Source organism: Sceloporus undulatus, chromosome 2 (genome assembly GCF_019175285.1).
Source record: "Sceloporus undulatus isolate JIND9_A2432 ecotype Alabama chromosome 2, SceUnd_v1.1, whole genome shotgun sequence".
NCBI lineage: Eukaryota > Metazoa > Chordata > Lepidosauria > Squamata > Phrynosomatidae > Sceloporus > Sceloporus undulatus.
The window spans coordinates 270,875,961-270,903,887 of NC_056523.1; the positions used below are offsets into that span (position 1 = coordinate 270,875,961).

Genomic DNA, 27,927 nt, shown 5'->3' on the forward strand with positions numbered 1-27,927 from the left:
AGATTACAAAGGAAGCAAAAATTTTTATGGAAAGTAATTATAAGACATGTGGCTTTTTACAATCTGAGTGACCGTAAAAAAAAGTGATAAGGCTTATACAGTGGTACCCCGGGATACGAAATACCCACGTTACGAAATTTCCGGGATACGAAAAAATCCCATAGGAAATAACTGTTCCGGGTTACGAAGGTTTTTTCGGGTTACGAAAAAATTTTTGGTGCTTTTCGGCGCTATTTCACACGAAATCGCGGCTTTTCCCCATTAGCGCCTATGGGTTTTTCGGCTTGCGAAGTATTCCGGGTTACGAAAGCGGCGGCGGAACGAATTAATTTCGTAACCCGGGGTACCACTGTATATAAAAAAGAAATGTTTCCACTTTTACAAGTATATATTGAACATTTCAAGATAGTCAACCTTCTCTTCATCCACAATGTACAGGGTGCATTTTTAGGTATGGCTAAACAGCACACCTTCTGAATTTTCCCTGAAGAACTAGGGCGGGTGACAGACCACTGAAATGTGGCGGTCTGCTGCCACTGGCGGTTGCTGCGTCCGGGAACTGCAGCAGCCAAACGGAGTGGTTCCCGGACGCAGCAAAGAAGGAGCGTGAAAATCGCGCTCCTTCTTGCAGCCTGGAAGAGACGCTATGAGGCGCTAGTCGCACGCGCACTTGCGGCATCACTTCCGCCGCACGACGTGCGGACGCAGAGCGTCCGTTACGTCAAAATGGTGGCAGCCGTGTGGAACAGCCACCGCCATTTGTTACAGACTCAGTCCGTGCTAGGGTTAGGGGCGTCTGGAAGAGACGCCCCTTTCTAACCCTAGCACGGACTGAGTCCGTCCTAGGGTGCCCGTTTGTAACAGGCCCAAGTTTCTTTAAAACAAAGCATGAATTAACATGAATGGTGTTTCTCTAATATGACAACTTAGTAGTTAGGAAAGTTTGCCTTGAAGAATTAGGAGTTTATCGCACTGGCCCTAAAACAGGCCCAGTGAGTTCTAAAATGTGCACCCGCGCGGCGCACACAGAACGGGATGGAGCGAAGAACCCCATTTTAGAACTGTTCTAAAGCGTTCTCAGAAATGGCACCCTCTGGAATGGAACAGGGATGTAATTGGAACGCCCGGTGGCAAAGGCGGCCTTCCACTGTGCAGTAAAATGGGATTCTTGGCCCTATCCTGTTCCGTGCGTGCCACGCACATGCACTTTTTAGAACGCACTGGTCCCGTTTTAGGGCCAGTGTGATAAACTCCTTAGTGTGTTAATCATGTAAAAGTCTTGATATAAGGAAGATATGAGTGCACTTGTTGATCTTATTACATAATAATCATGTAGACTAATTCTACTCGGATGCTAGCCTAGAATTGAAAGACATATTCATAATCTATGCAAAGCTCATTATGGTGACAGAAAATAATTCAAATAATCCTAGAAAAATATTGAGGTTATAAAGTGTCCCGCTGAAACAGAATCCTTCGGTATTTGGTGAACTTGGTGTTTTTCCCCCCTGATACTACTTTTTAAAAATTTCTGTGAAGTATAATTTCTAGCAGTAACTAAAATTGGAATGAACTGTTGTTAAGCTTAATTTTGAGACTTTTTAAAAGAGCCACGTAGCATTTTTGATAGGCAGACTTCAAACTGCTGTATCCCTTAGATCACATTATGTGAGAAGCTTTTACATTCTCTTTTATTGTGAAACACAGCATCTTTGCTTCAGATATCATAATTTGACTCTTAAAAAATATTACTTTGTCATGCAGACACCTCTTAAGGGGCCTATAGGCCTTGGATCAAGACTTTCTCTGAGATCTAGATTTATGATTGTTTCATATGAAAAGAGTATCTTCAAGACCAGTGAAGGTAGCAGAATTGACAGAAGTAACTAGTACTGATAGAAGAAGGCAATCACATTTAATTCATTGAGCTGGTTTGTGTTTGTGTATGGAGTGTGGATATAGCCAGTAGAGAGGAAATTGGACTGTTGTTGTGAAAATATTTCTGCCTCGCACTACATCAAAATATCCTCTGTTGTTGTTGTTAGCTGCCCTTGAATTGGTTCCGACTCATGACGACCCCGTGGATGAGACATCTCCAAGAATCTCTATCCTCCACTGCCCAGCCCAGATCCTGCAAGCCCTTCCCCCCCCCCCCCCCCCCCAATTGAGTCTATCCATATGGTTTGTGGTCTTCCTCTCTTTCTTCTACTCTCTACCTTTCCTAGCATTATTGTTTTTTTCTAGTGATCCACACCTTCTCATTATGTAGCCAAAGTACGATAGTCTCAACTTGATTATTTTTACTTTCAAGGAGAGCCCTGGTCTGATCTGTTCAAGAACCCATTTGTTTGTCTTCTTGGTTGTCCATAGTATCCTAATTACCGCATATACTCGACTATAAGTCGACCTCATGTGTAAGTCAAGGGCAGGTTTTGGGGGCAAAAATATGGATTTTGATATGACCCATGGATAAGTCGAGGGTAAAACGTACGGGCATGTAATGAAAGATGTAAAGGTCGAAGCAAAGGAAAACAATGCCAAAGAACTTGCAAAATTACAGCAAGCATAACTATTTGTACTCATACTAAAGGCTGAATGGATGAGAGAATAGAAGAGGGTCATTGCTTCCAGGGCAGATTAAACTCTTGCCTTTCAACAGGGGATGGATGTATACAATACACTACTTACATTGACCCATGGATAAGTCGACTCATTATTTTGGGGTCAATTTTTAACCTAAATTTCTAGACTTATACATGAGTATATACAGTACTCTTCTCCAGCACCACATTTCAAATGAGTTGATTTTCTTTCTGTCTGCTTCCTTCACTATCCAGCTGTCACATCCGTACATGTACAGTTGTCCCTCTCCTTACTACTATAATTGTCACTAAACTGCTTTTAAAAAGTATTTTCTAAGCTCTGAAATGGAAGTTATGATGTTGAGTCCTCAAAATAATATTCCATCAACCTTGGCTCCTTTCTTATAAAGTTTCCTTGAAGGTTCAATCAGCAGAAATATCTCCTGTTTTAAAAAATTAAAAGGCGAGTGTCTCTGTGAAGAGATATAATATTGTTTTTTTCTTAAGCAATAGGGCAGCAGTTTCCAAACATTGGTCCTGCAGATGTTTTGGATTTCAGTTCCCAGAATTCCTGACGGTTGGCCAAGCTGGTTGGGTCTTCTGGGAGTTGAAGTCCAAAAACCTGTAGGACCAAAGTTTGGGAATCACTGTTCTAGGGTTTCTCAATCACACAAATAATTTCCCTTCTAGAACTCTGTTTCTGGGGGTTACTTTCTGAATTTTTTAATAGCCCTTTAATTTTCTAATTTTGGGAGGGGGGAAAAGTATGAATAATAATGTTAAACCTAACATAATATATGTAGTTGAGCTGATGATTTATATTAATTTGTCTAAAATATTGTTACTCTCTTTAAGCATTTAAGAAAGTATTTCCATAGGAATTTTTTTTTTGTATGTTTAATGAGACACTGAACCTTATTGTAACAGATCTGCTGCAGATAAGTTAATTCTACTGTTGAAAAACAACCAGCAAAGAAAGGGGCACATTGAACAGTAGATGGAGCTCTGGGCAGTGAAATAAAACTTGTGCAAGTCCCTGTCGGTAAATGAAAAATACATTGGGAACATGGCTAGGTGCATCCTCAGTGCCATGATTAGAATTAGATAAAGAGCATCTGATATAATGACAATGAGGACAGCACTGAGAATTTAGAATTTTTATGGAAGCAAATGATATTAAAAATGAAATGGCAAGGAGTGACAGAATTTTGATCACTCACTGATTTTAGATGTATTAATAGAAATGGTGCTTCACTGTACTGTATATAATAGAAGAGGGAGAGAAAACACTATGTAATATAAAATGTACAATTTAGTACTTTGTACCCTTTGCATTATATTTTACCAGTAAAAGTATAGAGCACACGGTCTTTGTTTGTTCATTTGTTTGTTATATTTGTATACTACTTGATATCATGAAATCTCTAAGCAGTTCACATCAAAAATAGTACAAGTATGGCATAAAATATAGAAAGAGCATAAAACAAAAACTTCAAAACCAACAAATAATTAAATATGAAAAACAAAAGAATTCAATTGGTAGTGCCCAAAAAGAGCAGTGACAATGAATATTAGTGAGGGCCTGCATAAGCAGAGTGATCGACACTGTTTCTAATCAGCTGGGGGAGAGAATTCCAAAGCAGTATATTGGTGATGTCAAATGTTGGTGATGTCAAGTAACATTCAATTGGTTGCAGAACAAAGAGTAAGTCCCTCATACCAGGTCTCAGATGCTAACTGAGCATATATAGGGAACATTGGTCTGCTGTGTATCCTTATCCCAAGGTATTTAAAGCTTTGTATTTCAACAACACAACCTTTAACATGGCTTGGTAGCTAATAAGTATTTCTTTCAACACAGTTTTAATATGCATAGCTGAGTGATCCAGCAAGTGCTATAGCTGCTGCATTCTACAGTAGCTGAAATTTCAAAAATCAGATGCAAGCGCAGCCCACATGAATCATGGTGGCAAGGTTTTCTTATTCAGGAAAGGGCATGGTTTGTGCACCAGTTGAAGTTGGTATTGGGCACTCCAAGCTACGAAGGCATCTGACATCCAGTAATTGAAATAATCTAAGAGTGCCCCAAATAGGTACCTTTCTTCAGAGAATGTGCAGCCCCCGGCAGAACATGTAGACAATCGACCTACCCATAGCATTCATCTACTGTATTATCATGGAGATATAGCAGTTGTAGTGCCAAGTGTCATTACAGAGGAAGGACAAATACAGTATCACCCATGTATTCATGGAGGATACGTCCCCAGACTTACCATGGATAGTGTCCTGTTTTTCCTTCAGTAAGCAAACCAGAAGTCTCAGCATCCCAGAGATTTTAAGGAGAGAGTGAAAGCGTCTGGCCTGAACGTCAGCTGAGAAACAGAGGTAGTCCAGTCCAGTCCAAATCCTTTATGGGTCAGTCTTAAGTCTATGGTAGCTAGAAATCCAGGCAGGGTTCAAGGCAAAGAGGCAATCAGTCATGGAACACGACACCAGTCTAGCTTTCTCCCAAGGTAAAGGTTGATGGTCAGCAAGGTTTGTCCAGAGGAGGTTCTGGGTTATTTATAGCCCATCCTGGTCTCACAGGTGCTCCCTAATTACAGCATGCTTCCGGTATAAATGCTGCAAATGTCTGTGCCTTTCTTTGTCTTGACTTCTCTCCTTGGAGTAGGTATTGCCACCACCTCTCTTCCTTTGAGGTTGGTGGCTGCTGGGAACTCTATAGTTTGAACCTACAATTTTAGAAAGTGAAATGGAATTTGTACTCAAAGCACTCAAGAGAAATAAAGGAATAACAAGGAATAGTAGGCATGCCACTAGAGCTGCTTCAAAGTATAGAGACAGAATCTACTCTCGTTTTAACTAAAATCTGTCAGCAAATATGGAAAACAGAAGAATGGTCTACAGATTAGAATATCTTAATATACATTCCAGTTCCCAAGAAATGTTCCACAGGATCATTGCATTAATTTCTCATGCAAGCAAAGTGATGAAGTGATAAATGCCAGATATCCAAACTGGGTACAGGAAAGGAAGAGGCACTAGTGATCATATTGCAAACATATGTTGCATAATGGAGGCACCAAAGAATTTCAGAAGAAAAACAGCTTGTTCTTTATAGGTCATAGTAAAGCCTTTGATTGTGTAAATCATAACAAAACTATGGATCACTTTTAAAGAATGGGTGTGCCACAACACTTGATTGTCCTAATATATAACCTGTACTCAGGAAAGAGGCTACCATCAAGAGAGAATACAGAGAGACAGAATGGTGTCCAAGTTGGCAAGGGAGATGGTCAGACAAGTCAGTATTTTATCACCCTGTTTAACTTTTATGCTGAAAATATTATACATAATGCAGGATTCGTTTCTGAGGAAGGAAGTGTGAAAATTGGAGGAAGGAATATCAACAGTTGAAGATATACAGATGACACTATCCTACTATCAGAAAACAGCAAAAAATTGAAACAATTACTGAAGGAAGCCAAGGAAGAAATTGTAAAGACAGGTTTAAAGTTGAATATAATGAAAACAAAAATAATGACCACAGGTGATTTACATAACTTTAAAGTAGATGATAAAGACATTGGAATAGCCCAAGATTTTCCATAGCTTGGCTCAGTCATAAATCAGAATGGAAACTGCTGTCAAGAAATCAGAACACAAGTAGGACTTGGAAGAAGCTAGACAAAATTGTGAAGTATATATAGTTGAATACTAAAGTTAGGATGGTCTATGCCATCATATTTCCATTCTCTATGTATGTTTTTGAAAGCTAGATGGGAAGAAAATCAACTCATTTGAATTGTAGTGCTTGAAAAGAGTTCTGTGGATACCATGTATTTCTCAAAAGATAAATAACTGGATCCTAGAACAAGTCAAGCCTGAAGTCCCCCTAGAAGCTAAGATGACTAAATTGAGACTGTTGTACTTTGGAGATACTATCGGAAGACATGACTCACTGGAAAAGATGGTAATGCTTAGTAAGGTGTAAGGCAGTAGGAAAAGAGGAAGACCACGTTTTGATGGATAGACTCAACCAAGGAAGCAACAGCCCCGAGTCTATAATACTTGAGCAAGGCTATTGATAATAGATAAGATGACTTGCAGTTCTCTCATTCATAGGGTCACCATAAATTGAAGTTGACTTTAAGGCCTTTAAGAACAAAACCAATAAATATCCAGGGATTCAAAGTTAGCCCTCAATGACATGGACCTAGATGGATGAATCTGCCAGTATGTTTGTCTCACATTCAAAATTTATAAACCTAATTTCCTTTCTTTCCTGAATATGAAGACAGTTTTTAATTTGAATAATTATTACACAACAAAACTTTTATAAAAATTCATATTAAAATTATCTGGCATATAAATTAATTGTTCTTTCATATTGGTTTAGTTGATGTCTTGTTATTTCATTGGTTGGTCATCAAAGTCATTTAGGTTAAACCTAGGTTTAAACCAGCCAACCCTGGCGTAAATGAATACAGGTCAGAAGAGGGATGTTTAAAGGCGGAACTGCAAAGATGAAATAAATGATTTTACTAATGCATTTTTTAAAAAGGAAAAGAACAATATCATTTTATATGTTACCTCCCTCCCCCATACAATGCTGCATTTAGCTTGTAACAAATGCTGGTTTAGGATGATGGTAGCATAGAAAATATTAGAATTGCTTTCCATGATTGAAAATCAAAGAGTTAAGAAAGTTTTCTGAATTCAAGCAAGTCTGTGGGGATCAAGTAGTTATAATGTTTAATGACAAACCAACTTCTGAAGCTATTAGGTAGACTTCTGTACTGTCAACAAATAGAATACTGATTTAGGTTATTTGTACTTTAAATGCTGTTCAGGGAACTCTGCTGGTTATAACTGATATATAATAAGAGAGTCAGAATTTTATACCTCTATTAATTGGCACATCAACACGAGATGTCAAAGATGGGACTGGGAAAACTATTTCCCCATGTGAATGGTAAAAAAAATTTTTTTTTAAAAAAAATCATCAAACCATTTACATTTACCAAAAATGTAAAAGAACTAGCAGTGTGATCCAATTAAAACAATAGTGGTGCAAATAGGACAAAAAGAAAATTTTCCATATCATTTCTGTCACTAACAGGACAAGAAAATTTTACATGTGGAATATTAGTTGTAAATAAGCTACTTGTGTCTTCAGATGTCGTAGGAAGCACCTTGTGTCTTTACCTTCATGATGTTGAACATTTCTAAAGAAATCTGCTTTGCTTTTCTTCCATAACATGGCAGCATAAACTGTGAACTGAATAGATTTCTATAGCTAAATTCTCTCTGTATATCTATAATCTACTCTTCAAAATGCTAGTTATCTGATATCACACAGTAAACCTTTTGATTTTACCTTGGTATAATTCAAAAATATTGGCCATGGTAATCTGTAGAATCAGTATGCAGAGAGATCTTGTAGCACCTTTGATACTAACTGAAAGAAAGAAGTTGGCAGCATAAGCTTTCGTAGACTTCAGTCTACTTCCTTAGATGCTGCCTCGGAGAAGCATCCGAGGAAGTAGACTGACGTCTATGAAAGCTCATGCTGCTATGAAGTCTATGAAAGCTCATTTTCTTTCAGTTGGTCTCAAAGGTACTTACTTGCTATAATTTAGACAAAAGTGCATAGGATGAGCATACAGTTTCTAGATAATTAGTTTTTTCTTGTTGCATTCGCTCTTCTGTTTCTTATCTGTTTGATATAATTTATTTTTCTAGGGGCTAAGAACCTGCTTCCATGATGACATGGAAGTGCTTTTTAACATCCATAAGAGCTCTAGAAATTATAATTTGTTCAGTTATGATGCAAAAAGTAAAAACCTTAAAATGACATTATAAAAAGGATCTGCTGGCCTTTAAGATGCCAGATTCTCTAGAGCAGGGAGAGACAGAAATTAGGCTTTTAAAACTAATTTCTAGCCAATTGCTGGCCACATTTTGTTGGGATTGTTCCAAAACATGCTGAACTACTTTGATTGTGTCTCATTCAGCAAATTGATTAAATGATTGATTATTACATTTAAATCATGTACTTCTTACATTTTAACAGAGATTGTGAACATATATTTGTTTTAATTAACTATTAAGACTATATTAATCCCTATCCTAGCAAACAGGACATTTTAGTGCTACAAATCTGTGTTTTGTTGAAAAATTCACACACAAGTGGACCTACAAGGTTGTCATCTGAAAAGTTTCACAACGTTGTCATCTGAAAAGGTTTAAGCAATATATTTGATTTTTACCCATCTGCAATATATTGTGTGTAGTCTAAAATTATCTCAGAAAAACCAATGCATTTTTCTATGGCATAATTTTCCCCCCACACAATGCATTGCGTTGAAAGAAAAAATAACCTATGCAAACGTTGGAGGGTAGTGGTATATACAGTCAGCCTTCCCAGTCCACTGATTCTTTATCTACAGATTCAAGCAGTTTCAAATGTAATACACAAGGGAAAGAGCTAACCATTGTCAGGAATGGGATATTTGCTATAGGGAATCAATCATGTAACACTTTTTAATCTAGAGGGGGCGTCTTTAAAAGTGAATGCATCTTCTGATTTTTCAAAGTGGTTGACCTACTGAGGTACCATTCCCTGGGTCTGTGAAGGCAATGCATCCCTTCTAGATTTTTCTAGTCAGGAAACAAAATTGCCGTAGTTGGTTAACTGAGAATCCTGTCTATATCCTCAGACTGCAGTAGCTATAATTGATGCCATGCACCTGTATAATTGATGCAATGAACAGGACCTGCAATATTTGTGAAATCCAGTGCATTACAAATACAAGTGTTTTTTTTTCTATAGACATATAATACTTTTAAAATATAAAAACATATTTTATTATAAGTGCATGTTAAATAAAATAAATGAGTCTCTATGGTGAATATCATATAGTGGAAAAGGTCAACTGTTTACTGGAACTTTATGCCTATTTATTAAATAATAATTTGTATTAATTAATAAATGATACTCATTATTCTGTATGTTGCAGTATATGTGCAAAATCCATGCCAAAGAGAATATCTGAGGAGACTGATAAAATGATTGAGTGGTAGATACGAATAAATCAAAGAAGTTTAAGGATACGCGGATTGTAAATGTTATTACAGGACATGAATCAATAGGTGGTTGTAAAGTTCTCTATAGCTGGAATTGGCAAAAATGCATAGATTAGTAAAACCACACAGAAGTGCTAACCGTGTTGACTTTTCTTTTAGATTTATTTGTCCTACAGTATTTATTACAAGAGAAAATCAATAAAGTGGCTTTAGCTTTTTAGTGGTACATCATGCATAGGTTTGCACTTCCCTTTTAATGTTAGTTCTGCCTAGCAAAGTAATGTTTAGTCATCATTCAGTTTTTACCTGCATTAACCACTCATCACACATGATGCTTTAAAATAATATAATGTTGAATTAAGAAGAAACTGAGTATTTCTAGCTTGTAAAAAAGACATAGACCTGCAACTAGCAGGCATGTATAAAATGGTTTTCTGGTCAAATTCAGAAATACTCCATTAATTCTTCACAGCCCCAAATTAAAAAAGTTGAAATCAGTTACAAAGAAAGCCTTAATAAAACTGATTTGACCACCACTTGATGATGTATGCTTATTCCTTCCAAAATGGGATCATCTTTTTCTGTAACATTTCACAACACAGTCCCTATTTACCTTGCAAAACACCTTTGAATATTTTGTTGCAGCATTTGCTTTCTGAGTCAGTCAGAAATGAGGGGGGAAAACCTAATTCATTCATGATTTAATTTTTATTGTGTTGCTGAAACTTGGGTGGGCAAGCAACATGGAATCACTCTTTCTCAACTGTATTTTTCCTGTTTCTTAATTCAGCACCAGCACTGACTTGGGGGTTTGGGGAAAGGTGGTTTCTGAAAAATCCCCCTTCTTTCTCCAAGTTTCATTTCTACCTAAATACTAAGGCTTGTGCGCCATCTGCACCCATTCCTTGAGATGTGAGATCTGGCCATGGTGCCACATGCCTTTATGTGGGGCTGCCTTTGAAGAGTGTTCAGAAACTTCAGCTGGTTCAGAGGGCTGGAGCCAGACTGCTAACTGGATCTGACTACAGGGAACACAGAACTCCTTTGTTACAACAACTCCTGCTGGTTGCTGATCCTGGCTTGGCCATGAAAACCCACTGGGTAACCTTGGGCAAGTCACATTCTCTCAGCCTCAGAGGATGGCAATGGCAAACCCTCTCTGAAGAAACTTTACAAGAAAACCCCATGAAAGGTTTGCCTTATGGCTGCCATAAATCGGAAATGACTTGAAGGCACACAACAACAACAACATACCACATATACCCAACTATAAGTCGACTTCATGTATACGTCAAGGGCAGGTTTGGGACCAAAATTAGGGATTTTGATAAGACCCATGGATAAGTTGAGGGTAAAATTTAGGGACATGTAACAAATGATGTAAAGGATGGTGCAAAGGAAAAAAAATGTGAAAGAACATTAAAAAATTCCAGCAAACATTAACTGTTTGTGCTCATACTAAAGGCTGTATAGATGAGATAATAGAGGGGGGTCAGTGCCTCCAAGACAGATTATGGTCTTTCATCAGGGTATGGTTACTTTTAAAAATAAGTATTAAAGTATAGTACTTATATTAACCCGTGGATAAGTTGACACAGGTTTTGGGGGTCAATTTTTTGACTAAAATTTTTGGACTTCTACATGAGTATATACAGTAGTCCCTTACAAACCTGCCCGTGTTTTTAGATCTGCTGAAGAAGTCCTCATCTCTGTTTCATCACCTTACAGATGCATCTCGTGGGCATACAGGAGAGGGTCTTGTCAGTGGATGTTCTTAGGCTCTGGAATTCCTTTCCCAGAGAGGTTGTGGTCACCCTGACACTTCCCCATGAGTTCTTAGGGTTGAAGAATCAATAGCAATTGCATACTTTCACATTGAATTATGACATGTTTGTCTGAATATAAAATAATTGGTATTTGCAACAAGGTAGATGCTACATTTAATGCAGATCAAATAAAGGATATGTCCAAGAAATAATTTAGCCCAATTTTGTTGGATGGCTTTCTGTTATTAAGACCTGGCAGTATGAGTAAGTACCTGAACCCATTGTTCTTGACCATCTGTATGCTTGACATTTACCAACCTTGACATATTTCATTTAGCAGGAAGGGAGTTTCTGGCTGAGTCTGAGAAGTACTAATGCCTCTTTGAGGTGGAGAGATGCTTTCCTAGATAACTTGAAGGGGGTTACAGTGATCACTCATAAATAATTCTACCAGGGGTTTGGAAGCTGTGGATAACAAATGAGCAGTGGCTAATAGTCTACCATCTTCCTTTGTAATCTGCTTGCCATCTCCAAGCTTTGATGAAACAGCTTTTCTTGATCCATTGCAGTTAGGTTTCAAACTTGGCTTTGATAGAAAATCTGTAGTGGTCTGTAGGGTTACTTTAGAAAAATGTGAATACAACATTGCTGATTTTCTCAAAGCTATTATGTCTCTCAGTAATAAAGATCAGGGGAAGGCAGCTTTATACCTTCCAGGTGTTTTGCACTATTGCTTACATGAGCACCAACAAATATGACCTATGGTCACGGTAATAGCAAGTGATTTCAAAAACATCTTATTTGCACTAGATTGCTTATCCATGTCATAGATCCTAGTATCCTTCTAAGGAAACTTTTGAGTTGGATGATGGTTTGTCTTGTTTCTGGTGGGTCTCTTTGTTTCTAGAAGGCAGACCCAGAAGGTGGTGTTGAAGGGTTTTTATTTGAACTCTTGATATTTGTGGTTCGGAAATCTACAATTTTGTTTAGCTCCTCTCTTTGCCTCTGCTTTGTGGCGTATTTATATGTTTATTTATTTTTATTGAATTTAAAATGATTTCAGTTCTTGTCTTGTGCCTCGCTGAATATTTTTATGTTTACAGGCCTTTAAATAAACACAGCCTATTTAGTGTTAAATATTTTACATGGAAAGAAGATAATAATGTCGCCTAGTTTCCTGTTTTTCTTTCCCATGTACATTACTTCATTTTTGTCTTCAATAATGATTCAGCCAGGTAATAAGAGCTGATATTTTTTTAATGAAAATCTACAACTTCCTTTGAGTAGAGTGCTGTCCAGATCTCTGTCAGCAGTTACAGTTTACTTTACAAGCAGCTTCAAGAATACAGGTACTTACTGTACTTATTGTCAAGCGCACAGCTGCCAAAGCAAGCCCAATTTCTGTTTCCTGTAAAGTAAATTCGCCTGCACACGCCAAAGTAGTGGATTTGAATTCACTGAATTTGTTGATACCATAAAGTTGAAAAATAAAGATATGATTTTAATTTTTTTCATCAAAAAAAACAGTTTATATTGAATCTAAGAGTTTAATGTGCAAGACAAAGTATCAGAAGACCAAAGTATTACTTTATTGCAACATATATCATGTGTACTTGAACTAATATTTAAGTTATGTTATCAATGTTAATTACAGTGGTCCCTTGGTATCTGCTGTGGTTTGGTTCCAGGACGCCTCATGGATACCAACATTTATGGATGTTCAAGTCTCATTACATACAGTGGTATAGTAAAATGATGTCCCTTATATGAAATAGCAAAATCTATGTTTGTTTTTTGGAATTTATATATTTTATATAAACAAATTCTAAACCTTGATGGTGGAATAAATGAATAAGGAATCTGTGGATATGCAGGGCCGACTCTACAGTGTCAAGAAATTAAAGTGTGTCCCCTGGAATGTATGTCCGTGTTTTCTGTGACTCACAGATTGTTCCCACTTTTTTTTTTAACATAGATGTACATTAGCTCTGTTGTTTTTGTAACTGAAGGTGAAAGAAACTGAACTTGGGAATATATGCTTGTAAACCATGTGCTCTGTGACTGAACTTTGTCTCAGTCCCTCATCCTCCATTTTAGCCATTTACAGAGTACTGTACATTAAGTAATGGGTAACAGAAGATTATTATTATTATTATTAACCTTTATTTATAAAGCGCTGTAAATTTACACAGCGCTGTACATACAAACTTTTAGTTAGACGGTTCCCTGCCCTTAGGCTTACAATCTAAAAAGACACGACACAAAAGGAGAAGGAATGGTTGTGGGGAAGGGGATCAGGTCCAGCAGTTTTTCTCCACCTCAGAGGCCTGGACCAAGGCAGATGGACTGGAGGAAGGGCTTGGCTTCTTAATGGATGGTTAATATTTACTTATAAATATTAGAGATAATCTGTAGGAATTAACATGTACTTTGTTATTGTGATATATTATTTTAAGAGATTTGGGGAGGAAAATAAGAGTTTGTATCTTATTTTGAAATGATGTAGGTAGTTGGGTGCCTGATGATTTGGGTGGATATAAAACTCTTTACTGGGTTTTGCTTCTCTGTTTATGGTACTTGTAATTGCGAGCTTACATTCAAGTAAAGCATTAAAATTATTCTAATTTAGAAAAACTGAAATTGATAGGACATATTATCGTGATAGTAACTGAATCACTGGATACTTTAAGGCATTTCACAAATTATTTATCATGATCATCTGATGTTTGTTGTTTGTTTTTAGCTACCTTTGAGTCAGCTTCAACTCAAGGTAACCCAGTGAATGAGACATCTCCAAACCCTCCTATCCTCTACCACTCTGCTCTGGTTCTGTAAACTCAGGCCCATGGTCTCCTTGATTGAATCTGTCCATCTGGCATGTGGTCTTTGTCTCTTTCTAATGCCCTCTACCTTCCCCAGCATCATCTTTTCTAATGAGTTGTGCTTTCTCATGATATAGCCAAGATACAACAACCACAATTTAGTCATCTTGACATCTAGGGAGAATTCAGGCTTCATTTGTTCTAGGACCCAATAGTTTGTCTTTTTGGCTGTCCTCAGCACTACATCTTGAATGAATATTCTAATGTACTTCATTTCGTTTTGAATAACATAGGCGGGATACAGACCACCCAAAAAGGACGGTCTCCTGCCACCCTGGTTTGCTTCGCAGGGAAGCCGCAGGCTCCAGACCTCGGAGCAAAAAGAACCCTTAAAAAGTGGGTTCTTCATGTGGTGCATTTGTGATGCTGCAGTGCGCCAATGGACATGCAAATGCATTGGGACATGCAGACGCTAAGCGTCCATCACATTAAAATGGCGGCACCCATGTATACAGGGTACTGCCATTTTGACGCCCCGTCACGTGCTAGGGGTGAGGCATGTATGGGTGGTGCACCGTTGGCCAACCCCTAGCACGTGACGGGGGTGCACTTTAGGCCCGTCTGTAGAGGCCGTTGTTATTGCTATGGTCCTTGATCATGAACACATACTTTTTGTTTCATCCATTTCTGCACACCACAGTCTAAGATAAGATTGCAAAAGTTGTTTATTGCTTGTGGGAAGAAGCTGCTGAAGCAAAAGTGTCAGAAGAAAATACATGTTGATCCTTTCTGAAACGGGCAGTAAGAACTAAAGCCCCTTTTAAAAATAGGAAGTAATATTTTTCGTTGACAATAATCCAGTAATTCTAATGTTTTGAAGATATTATACTCTTCAATTTATAAACATATTATAACTATACGTTCGATCCATATTACTGAATATTTTCTATAAAGATTCAGTATTTGATTTCAAGGAAAGGTAAGATTTCCATTCATTTAGTTGCACTTAGATCCTACTGAAATCATTGTAACATAAGTTAAATATTGCTTAGGTTTTCAATCTAATTCTAGTGTGACCTACTGCAACTGACAGACTGGTAGAATAGACTGCTGTGAAGGGGTGGATTCAAGCTGCCCCTGAGAAAGCTGAATTGAGACTGCAGCAACCGCACACCACGGCCGCAATCTGTCTTTTTGCTGACCCAAAAGGAAGTGGCAAAGAGCAGCTCCTTTTCGGGCCAGCAAAAACCTGGCATGTGGTCTTTAAATGCCATGCCGCTGGAGCGCCTGGAAGCCAGCCCGCGTGTGGGCAGCCAGGCGACATAAAGCTGGCTTCCGGGTGTTTTGAGGCTGTGCATCGTGCTTACACAACGCCTCCAAGCTGGCTGGAAGCCGGCTTTTTATTCTGCTCTGTTCTGACTCTGAATCTGGATTAAAATTATTATTAATATGTATTTTCTTTTCTTGTTCTTTTTTGCAATTCTTTTAACTGATGTTCTCAATTCCCTATTAATATATTTTCTGTAAAAGAAATTTTCATACATTTCATTTTGTGTTGTTGTTGTTTTTTTCTACATCTTAGGGAGAAAGGGGGGAAACCTTTTCTTTGTCAATAATTTAGATTAATGTAGAAAAAAATATTTGGTTTAAATAAACACAGACCTTGAACCCAACTTTTCAGAATGCTTCCTTCCACTAGTAATTAACAATAACAAATTTTAAGAAGAGAGGTAACTCAATTTAGCTGGAAAATACTGTGCTTTAAATGAGTGGAGTTAGTTGGAAACAGAACTATGTTAGCACACCCTGCCAGAGGCTAAACTCTGCATACAAAACACTTTTTCATGTTTTCTTTGAATTCCTTTGATTGAGCCTAACATTCAGCTTATGCTGAATGAGCTCTGTCTCAACCTTAGTGGAAACTGAAGAATATTGATATCTGTTGTAATGAATAGTGTAACAGCAAAAAGCTTAAGTGAGTTGGCACAAGTACTGTCTCAGTATGATGAACTAAACACAGGCATTGTTCAGTGAGTAGCCTCTGTGTCATTTTGGAAATAAAATCTTGGCCAGTTAACATTAAGTCTGTGTACACACATTGAATTTCTTTGTCTGTTTGCTGTGGCATCCATTCATAATTAAACATTTCAAGCAAAGTTCTAAAGGGGTCCTTGAATGCCTCTGCCTTTAAATATGCCCTGAAACAAGCATTTGATGTAACGATGACATAGACTCTTTCCTTTTTATTTGGTGACATTCCTCTGCTCACATAAAAAAGCTTAAGAACAAATTCTTCTAATAGATATTATTATGCCTGGAAAGTTACAAACCAGTTTATAGCTAGTTGGAGTCAGCCACATGGCTTTGAAATTTTTATAATAGTATACATTTTTTTAACATAATGCTTCCTTGGTGCCTCCTTTTGCTTCAGAAGAAAAAAAATCAGAATTACTACCTTGAAAATTTTCCAATACATAAAAATACTATCTTAAAAATATAGTTTTCTATATTGAAATACAGGTTAATTTGTTGTTGTGGGCTTTCATGTCATTTCTTACTTACGGCAACATTAAGGCAACCCGCTCACAGAATTTTCTTGACAAGATTTGTTCAGAGGGGTTTCCCCATGCCTTTCTCTCAAGCTGAGAGAGTGTGGCTTACCGAAAGGCACTCATTAGGTTTCCATGATTGAGCAGGGATTCGAACTGTGGTCTCCAGAGCCATAATACAGTACTTAAACCATTACGCCACGCTGGTGTATATCCTGCTTAATATGCTTATTTTGGCTTAACACTTAATTTGTTATCTATACATCCATTATGTCAGAGGGAAGGAGGAATCAGAAGCTGAAGGCAGTGAAAGAAAATCAATCATCATTAGAAAGTTTACCAGCTTTTCTTTCACTATTCCTTCACCATGAACTAGAGGACCATGACAACAATTTCAAAAGTTTTGTTTTTGTTTCTTTGTTTGCATGAAAAAGTATCATACTTGTAGGATGGGGAAAAGATAGATATAACCTTGCTGCCAATATTAACCTTAGTTAGGTGACCAAGCAGAATTATGTCTGCACAAAACTGGTATAATCTCTGTTTTGTGTAGATAGAAATTGCTATTAGCTCTATGTTATCCTTTGAATCTTAAATAAATTTCTCAAGAAATGTTGAATGTGTGAGTCAGAATGTTTCTAAAACTGATAATCTCTCTCCCATGATTTATACAAGTAACCTCTATATCAACCTGTGGTTTACATAAATAGGTTGGAAAAAGTGTGGCCCACAGACAACACATGGCCCCTGTCTGCCTATTTTCGCATCTTTATAATCTGGACATTAGATCTCTCAGACCACATCCTATGCTATCAGGGAGGGGGGGGACAAATTGCTGCTCACCTTTTACATAGGATGCTGTCCTTGCAACAAAACTATTACAGTGCGCCCTTGCCTTATGTGGGGGATCCATTCCAGACCCCTCCACCTAAGGCAAATAGCACATATGTTTGAGCCCCATTGAAAATAATGGTGCTCATGCATGACACGCAGTGCAGTAGGTGCGCCAGAGGCGCGCATGCCATTGTAACTTTTATAACCTTTCCCATCCTGAGAAATGGACTTCTGGCCAACTCCACGTTTTGCATTGTGGTTGGTGGTGGTAATGAAGTCCCAGCAGGAAACTGACCTCTGTATTTTAAAAGCTTAACCACAGGTCCAGGTTTGGACATTACCAATTATAATTAATTTAAAATCAAAGTACTGTAAAAGTTTTGATCTCACATCCATGCTGAAACAAGAGTTAGGTGGGGAGAATACACTACATATACCCCAGTCATATTTTAGGATTGTGCCTAGACCAGGCTATTATGTTGGAGGGAAAGGGCTAGAAAGTCCACTTTTTATGCATCCAGTATGAGGCCGTACAATTTCACTCTTATCAAGGATATATCAGAGCATATGAGGAAAATCTTGAATGTTATGAACGTACTGTTTACCAAGAGCTAATACAGTTCTACGTTTTATACTGCTTAATTTTTATATCATGGACTGTTTATGCTCTCAATTTTAGGATGTCTATTTTCCCATTTCTCATCACAGTTTCTCAATAATGACAAAATTGACAAAGTCATCCCAGTCCCAAAGGTTCTCTGGTCCAGGCTTTACCTTCAGATTATGAAGCAGGTGGTGTCTCATGAAGGGGGCCAAAAACAAATGTACATTTCAGTTAGAATTATAGTTGCAGATTAGAACAAGCCTCTTTTAGCGCTACCATTGTGTCAAGAGGATTCTGTGCATGTTGCTCTATCTCCACCTGACAATTATACATTGGATTATGATGGCTCCTTTCCTGTGTTTGGAAAATTTGATGAAGAATGACTTGATGGATTCTTCATATTCCAAGGCTGACTCACTGAGAATGTGTAAGAATAAGATTTTTTAGTGCAAATTATTATGGAAATTTGTGTTCTTTTTGTGTTCAAGAGTAGAGTTGCATCAGACATCATTAGTACAATGTGAACTGTTGTAGTTACATTTTTATAAGAAAGCCTGTATCTGCAGAAAAAGTGAGTTGTTGCATAATAGAAACATTTATGCATACCTTCTGTGAACATATTTCCAAATTCTTGTAGCTGTAATTTGCAAGATACTAAATTTCGTACCATATTTCTTTAAAAGTATTTCCAACTGTTATATGCAAGATATATAAATAATCATGTAATTAATTTTGCATATTAAAAACCTATGGGATTTCATAAGTTGTTTGTGTATCAGTGTTTCACCCCAGTGATTTAGCTTGGTCTCAGAGCACTTAATTTGTATAAAATAATGACTGTAAGAAAATCATGATACATTGTTAGTTTTGTTTCACAGATGTACATTTTGACTTGATTGTTTCCAGTTTGTGGAAGATCATAGCTCTTAGATAGTGCAGTATCTTAAATTCTTTACTAATTTGCTTTACTTTCAAGTTTGGCTGCACTTACCTTGTATATTGATTTGAAAAATGCATAGTCCCTTGATATTTGCTTACAGACAAACAACTGAATATGATAGGCAATGGATTAATAGAATTTACTAATGTGGTTGGATACAAATTAAAATGTATATTTCGATCTAAGAAATAACACCTTGCACAGTTTTGTAAACTCCTGTTGGCTCTGTTGTTCAGTTATCTGCAACAATGAAATGGCTTTTTTCATAAATTCATCTCAGAATAAAATTAACTATCATATAAATTAATTAATAATATGAAATGTTTAATAAATCAATAAAGCTACATACTATTTTAGAAATTGTTGATGGAACTTGCCATATTTGTGTGCTTGGATGTTAAGGTTAAATGTAAAAACATTTAAAAGCTATTGACTTAATATTTTTGTTGGTTAATTTAAAAGAATATATCAGTGTAAGGTGGTGGTTTGAGTATTTTGAGATATTTGAAGATGAGTTTGTTAATCTTGAAACTAAAACAAAAGTTATTTTCTAATTTAAAGTTTTATGGTGACAAGTTAACTCTTAGCACACAGGAAGCAGCCTATACCAATTCATACTCTTGGTCCATGTAACTTACTGTTTTATACAGATGTGGCAGAATCTCTTTAGAGTTGGCATTATGACAGCATATCATTACTTACACTTAATAGACATAGTTTCTTTCATCCCGCTCCCCCATGTGTCATGATTAAAGTTCTATTCATATAGATACTTCCTATTTGTAGTATATTACAACTAAAATGTATGCAAGTTCAATGCTAACTGCTGATACACATTTCTTATTTTTGTATTGTATTGGGAAAGTCTAAGTCAAAAGATGGAACTAGTTTGCAAGTGGGTCCTGAACATATGAGGAAATTTATGTGAGGGTCCTATGTAAAACATTTAGGATGTAGTGAGCTAAATGAAAAGAGGGTAGACTATTTTAAGATCATAGATTTGAACTTTCTTCAGAACTGTGAAGTATGGAATTCTGAATAATATATAACAAGCACTTGGTTAGATGGATACATATAAAATTCATAAAATTAAGGACAGTTGTTTTTTTTAATGTAAGTTTATCTGATATTATTCAGGAAGAATAATCTAATGCTTTAGATTACAAGTACATATTTGGTAGAGAAAGCCTATGGAAAATATAAATTATCTTTCAGTCATGGTTTGAAAAATACGTGGCTTCAGTGGGCTTCATACATGACTTCAGTGTTCAGACTTTGCCTTTGTTAAGTGAATGGGATTGCAAGCTTTCTCACACTGATTAATCATACTAGATTTTTAGTTTTAATTAGAGCAGCTCTTCTGAGACTAAACCTTTTTACCATTAGGCTTTTTGAAAACTGTGAGATAAAAAGAGAGAGTTATTTCAGAACATTATTTACATGATTTTAATTAATGATTATAATCTCCATGGTCACTTTTTGCAAAAGAGCATTTAATCCCTTAACCATTTTCATGATTTATATTTTGCACAAACACTTGGGGCCTGCAGTGTTATCTATTTTTTATCTAATTTTTCCCCATTTAAAAAAACAACAGCAACATAATTTCATTTTGTTGTCTCTTCAAACCCCATTCCCTACCACAACACCTGTTTTTCATGCAGACTGAGCCAATAGGTAGAGAAGTAAAGTTTGCTTCCTTTTGCCAAGATAGAACATAGCTCCTGGCAAGGTTACGTTTGAAAACAGTTTTTCATGCAGGGATAGTATTCAAGCAGCATTGCTGTTGCCAAAATCCTCTGACTAATGAAGGGCTAGGATGATAGTGTATTCTTCTTCTTTGCTTGCGGCATGAACATGTAGCATTTCTTCTGAGAAAAAGCATTCTGGTATTTCAAATAAAACAGGAAGTTTAACCTTCTCAGAGGAAGGTCAATGTTTTTACTGATAACATAGGGGAAAAAACAACTTTATAAGCAATATAAAAGATAAATTTTCTGCTTGCAGTAACTGACACAAACAATGAATTTCCAAGATTTTTTCAGTGAAGATCAACATTAAAACTAGTGTGTTTACCATCTCCTACGCTCTCAGAAACACATTTCTCTTTAAAGAGTTCCATATTATTGACTTCAAGAACCTCCTGCTGTCTGGACACTGACAATTTGCATTGTGAAGTACAAAGTCTTTATATCTCTTTAAACAATTTTGTGGTCAATGTATAATACCTGAGAGCATTTCCAATACATTGTTTTCAAACCTATGTTGTAAAGTATCATCCTGTACAAAGTGTATGAGAAGTGTGTGTTGAACCATGGCTCTGCTATGACAAGTATTTTCAGAATTTGGATTGAGGTGAGTGAATGGTTTCGTAAGAACTGTGTGAATATTTTGACAAAAATAAATTATAGCCAGTCTGTTCAGTTTACTTGGATCAACTTTTGAAAATACATAATCAATACATAAAAAGGAAATACATAATTAAATGTTGCTGTTTACTAAACTTCTTGATGATTGTAATAAGATATTTGCCCCATAAAGAGTGACTTCTCTTTGACTTTGATTGTTAATGAGCTTTACACAATGTTTTGAAGGTCCCCCATATATATTAACGGGAGGCCATGGTCAAGCCCTGATGTTTCAAAGAATATACAGTACAGATAAGAAAATTGAAATTTTCAAGTTTTTCTGTCTCTTTAGGTCATGTGTCGAAGATGACTTAGTGCTTGCACTACTTTTTACCCTTGTTAAGAAACCATTATCACAGTCAGCCCTTCATATCCATGGAGGTTCCGTTCCACCCCCCCCCAAAAAAAAAAACTGTGGGACCTCAGGTCCCATTGCTTTTAATGATGGCACATTGTGCGTGTACCACTGCAGGGGTGAATGGAATGGTGCCATCCACAGATGCTTAGATCTGCAGATAGCAAGCCCATGGCTGAGGCAGGTGCACAGTATTTCAAATGTTATGTTTCCTACTAAAAAGAAATTTCTCTAAATACATGTTTGTGCTGTGTAATTAAAGTGAAAGGTTTACCAGTAATCCCCATAGATAGTCAATGTAGCAGATTCATGCCCTATCCTCATATTACAGGTATTGGACTTTATCACGACATTATTTCATATTGTATTCTATTCTTTCAACAGTTAATTCTTGTAAGGTAATTTAAGTTCCCTAAGGGTTCAGCCTCTGATAAAGAAACAAAAATTATAAAATATCAAAGTGAGGCCTGTTAGGGCTTACCTTTAAATTAGCAGTGTAGCAGAAATGTGCTTTTGTCTAACTATTCTTCCCTAAGAACTGAGACTAACTCCAAAAACAACACCAGTAGCTTGTAATTCAAACAAAAAGTTTACTAATGTCTTTAATCTATATATACACAATCCTAAAGTTTACTAATGCCTTTAATCTAAATATACATAATCCTGATCCAGCTAGTGGAAGAGTTGCTGTAAATCCTCAACAAGTATAGTTCAGCCCATGGAAAAGGTATATTGATTACCCTCCAGGTTTTCTAATTAATCATAGCTTTAGCACCTTTCTACACAATATCTATCATGCTTATTCCAAAGGTACTCATATAAAAGTGGGGTATCGAGAGAGCGATTTCACTAAGTGTACTCAATCAACAACTCTGCAGCTCCTTCTGAACTTGACAGTATTAAACACAATATAGCAGCACAAATAGCAATATTGGAAAGTCAGCATTTACTTTCTAATTATTTCTGAATGTGATTCATCATCTCGGTTGATCTCAGCGTTGTAAATGCTGTGCCATAAAATGAGACAACATTCATACCCACACCATTCCAAGGATATTCAAAAGAAACTGTATGTGTGATGCTGATGTGCAGCCTGGGAAAATGCTGTGTGGTGCGGAAATACATTCCTAAATGTCTGCATCCCTATTTTGCTTTGTTAATTGGCTTTATGCTCTAGGGGGGCATTAACACTGAAGTGAACAATATAGATATGTACCACATTGCATTCCCTGAGCCAAGTCAAATAATCTCTCTCTCAACTTTTAGATATAGTTTCTGTTGAGTAGTAATAGCGGTTGTAGTAGTAGCAATAGAAGGGAAAATTCAACTGATTGTGGTAAACAAGAATGACTAGTGCAATGATCAGTATAATCTCTGGTTACATGAACACAGAGAGAGAGGGAGAGGGAGAGAGATGTAGAAACATCATGGCCACATGGGTCATTTCATTTCATGGATACCTATTTAAATTTCACAGCCAGATTTTTGCAGAGATTTTTGTGTATCCATGAAAAAGCTTTCAGTGTTTGGCACAGCATACAAAATCATGGATAATTTTTTTAAAGTACTTAACTCTAGATAATGGATCAATTAAGACTAAATCCAATTACTAATCCCAACTAGAGTAGCTCTATTAAATCGATGGCATTTACATAAGTGTCGATTTTTCATTCAGGAACCGATTCAGTGGTTCTAATGCAGTTCAGTTCAGGCCAAAACCTTTGTCTTGTCATCAGGAAGTAAAGGTGGCAATATTCATAAGCATTAAACATCTATTTCAAGAAACCCTAATGTCCCTAAAATCTGAATTTATATCACAGTGCAATACAAGGATGTTACTTGGACCATCTGTTAACCACAAAAGTGGAAGGTTTAGAGAGCCTCCACTACTAGCAGCAGTCTATCTTTAATATGTTGGGGAATGTTATCTTGGCTTGCAGGAGGATGGGTAACTTCTAGGACTGAAATCACCTTTTTATACTGGTATTAGCTGATAAGAGACTCCAGACATGCATGAACTAAGAGAACCTTTATTTGGGAGAAATATGAAGGAACACACACAAACGAGAATAAATCACTCTAACATCCAGCATACAGAGCTAACAGTAATGGCAAAGTGAAAGGGAATAGTGGAGATTAAGAATAGGATTCTGGCAGGTGATCATCACTAAAAACACACATCCCTCTTTGAAAATTAGAAGACTGGCAGGGTTCTAGTGTCAGATGAAAGCTAAACATATACAGTACTACCTACCTTTTCAAATAGTTGCTGTTATAGAATTTATTGATACTTGAAAACTTCAGTAACTTTTTACACTTGTTGCTCATGTGTTCATCACACCAATGGTAGAGCTTCTTCCTTGGCAAAGTAGTTTTCACCAATTTGACAGAAATATATGGTATGCCTTTCTGAAGGAAAGGGGTAGATGCATTAATTTTCAGTACTTTTTAACTTGCTGTAACTCTTGCAATCTTCACTGGATGTGTATGAAATGTGGTGCAACTCATCAAACAGAGTAGAGGTGCCACATTTCATATTAATAGCTTGACAGTTCAATTTTGAAGCAATATAATTTTGTCACATACAAAACCAGAGGTAATTCAGAGGGAAGACAACATCTCTTGATTAATCCATTTAAATTATAATGTTCTAAACATGTTTTCTTCTTTGCCATTATATTTGATGGAATTTGAAGAGTGCTGAATATGGATAATGTTTTCATGATCTGGATGAAATTGTATCTTTGTGCTTTCTCCCTAAGGTTACAATCCCTACATCTGCTTAACATTTGCTCTCAGTTTGGATATTTAAGTTGCAGTCATCCTATGTCAGACGTGGGAAACTGTTGGCCCTCCAGATATTCTGGACTTCAGTTCTCAGAAACTTTAGCCAGCTTTCTTCATAGTATGATTGTGGGAGTTGTAGTCTAAAACATTTGGAGGATCAAAGATTCTACAGACTTGTCCATATGAATAAGCAAGATATATATTATTTTTAAGTGTACATTTCCTGGCTCATATGTTGCACCATCTTTATAGCTAGATCTTTTCACCAGTCAGTTTTATACTGTGTGGTTTACATTTTAACTGACGACAGAGATGTTTTTTTCTTAGAAAAATATTTATATTATTCAAATACAACAGTGATCTGGCCTATGCATTGTGATGCTCATTCTTGTGCTTGTCAAGCTCTGTCTCTAATGGTGTCATTTCCTTTCATACCTCTAAGGTGATTGAAACTGTGTTCTTTAAAGTGAAATGTCCTAAACCAGTATGTGGCAGTTCCTATTAGCTAAAGTGCATCACAAACAGTAACAAGGTCTCCAAGGACCACTTTTCTTGCAAGCTATGTAGTCATATTTCCTCATTAGTTCATTTCAGTTGTCACTAATGCCATGTTCCAAGCTTTTGCAAAATAGACCAAAAAAGTAAAAAGTATGTATGCATGTAGAACAGACAATTATTTTCCATAATTCAAGGTCCTTTCGAATCCATTTGATAGCTTGTACTTTCCACATTTTAATTAATTAACCTTTATCCTGATTCAACACAGAAAGGCAGTTGCTAGGGAAAATGCAGAAATTGTAATGCATAATCGATCTCTTCTAACCTTTAAATTACTTATTTGATGTTTAAAATTTTATGCTTACTACATTTGAAATGTTAAAAAAGCAAAATCTTTAGCTTATTGTTAAAGGTTATAAATGTACATAGAAAGAAAAAGTAATTTTCAATGTTTACAAACCCATTTTGGAAGAGGAAGAATGTGTATGCATGGTAATCTCTCCACACTTCACTTTATTAGTATGCGATTCCCTGTGACCATACATAGTGGCATTCAGTACTGTGCCTTTGAGATGGTTTGCCATGCCTTGCATTGTATAATTGGTTTCTTAGTATATACTGTATTGTATTTCGTAGAATGACATAAATGACAATTAGTACCTGAAAACTGGTACAGTTGTGCTGTGAAGAACTTGAAATAGTATTGATGGTTGGGTTTTCATTGAATATATCTGATATATCCAGCCTTGGAGGGAGTGAAAAGACAGACCCAGCTCCATTAGGCCTAGCCTAAGGAAGAAGACTTTTCCTCCATGCCATCTGACATCATCTAGCCTGAGAGGGAGTGAAAGGCTGGCCCAGCTCCATCAGGCTTAGCATTAAATAAGAAGACGAGCCCTCCCTCTAGTCCATCTACCATGGTCCAGGCCTCAGAAGGAGAGAAGAAGTTGGATATATTCTCGTTCTCCACTGCCATTCCCTTCTCCTTTTGTGTCATGTCTTTTTAGATTACAGTGCATCCAAGTCATACACGGTTTTAAGCTTACGCTGAAGCCACACCTTGTAAAAAATAAACTTGTACACTGCATTGCATGCATGTGCCCCATTGTTTCCAGTGGGGCTTGAGCATATGCATTTTTTGCCTTACATGGTGGGTCCAGAATGGATCACCCATGTAATGGAAGGGCTCACTGTATAAGCTTGAGGGCAGGGAAGTATCTAATTAACTATTTCTAAGCTGCTCTGAGAGCCTTTGTGGCTGAAGAGGGGGGTAGAAATACAGTAAAGACATAAGAATAATAAATAAATATTTTGTTTGTGGCTTAGAAAGTTGTAATTTCTGTTTTTCTACATATGCCAGTTGAGGTTTATAGAATTTTATTCAACCTCAATTACATGGCTTTCATGATAAATGAATGATAACTCTTTTGTCAAGTTGGTTCAGTAAATGATTAATGTTATGTATTGCACCTCTTACACTGGAAACTGAATTCCTTAGAAATAAAGTCATAATGCTTATTGTAGCAAAAGCTAATGCTGAAATTGCTTTTTTAAAAGTTTACAACGAAGTGTAATGAGTAAAATCTTAATATTTGTATTTATTTCTTGCCTCGGTGAAGGCTCTTATGTTTAGGAGAAACTACAAAAAAAAAAAAAAGCAATTCTGTGTGAGAAACCAACATAACCAATACAGTATAGTTTCCATTCTAAATTCCCATTTTAATTCATGTATGTTTCTGTTGCTTCGTATTTGTGATGAAATGCTAGATAGTATATTACACTGTGATGTTTTCTGTTGTCTCATTTATTTATGGTTCTGTTACTTCATAATTGGACATACAGAAATGAATCAATGCCTTAGTAAAAATTTTAACTGCAATTTAATAGTATCATAATATTTACCTTACATTTCTTTATGATATTTTAATCTAATTGAATCATGTGTTGTGTTAGTATTCAACATATTATTGTCTGTTTGAATGATTTGTGTAATATCTCAGAAAGAAGAATACATGGAGATGTGATCCATTAATGGAAGTTCTTTACTTCATTAAAGTACCTTTTCCATCAATGGCTCCTGTCAAAATTACTGAAGTCTTGTTCTTTTTGTTTTGGTGAGGACTTGTATGTTTAGAAGAAACTTTAAAAAAAAAATTGCAGTTCTTTCAAAATTAGTGAACTCATTCAAATTGAAAACAAAGGATGTAATTTATTTTGAAATTGCTTTGGTTAAATCAAGAATACATTGAAATTTTAATGTCATTGCCCAGTCATTGACATTCTAGAGATTGAGTAGGCCATAAGCTTTCATTAGTACAGAATAAACAATTTTAAATGCAGATTTGTATGTATTCCAGGTGCGTGGAGGTCATTGCTAAAGAAGGACAGAACTTGAAAGAACTTTATTTGGTGTCGTGTAAGATTACAGACTATGGTATGTAATATTTCTAAAAGCCATAATGAAAAAATATTGATGATGATTTTTTTGAGATTTCTCCTAGCTTGGTTGTATATGCAAATGCCTTGACTGCTCTTGGTAGAGATGAGCCCCTTGGAGGGTAAAGGAATAAAATATAGTGTGAAGAAGTGACAGTAGAAGACTGATAATCTAAATAAAATTGTAAATTATATAAATCATACTTTAAGAAGCAAAGTTATATTCAAACTTTGTTGACAATATTCTTAACAATCAC

The 27,927-nt window shown here is 36.4% G+C and overlaps 1 protein-coding gene across 2 annotated transcripts in view; it reads left to right on the forward strand.

Moving 5' to 3' along the window:
- The window catches only part of FBXL17 (F-box and leucine rich repeat protein 17), a 207,344-nt gene that overhangs the window by 104,089 nt on the left and 75,328 nt on the right, over window positions 1-27,927 (forward strand). For both annotated transcript variants that reach the window (XM_042451394.1, XM_042451396.1), the window contains one exon: window positions 27,592-27,668. In XM_042451394.1, coding sequence (XP_042307328.1) covers window positions 27,592-27,668 — 77 coding nt within the window. The remainder of the gene's footprint in view (window positions 1-27,591; window positions 27,669-27,927) is intronic.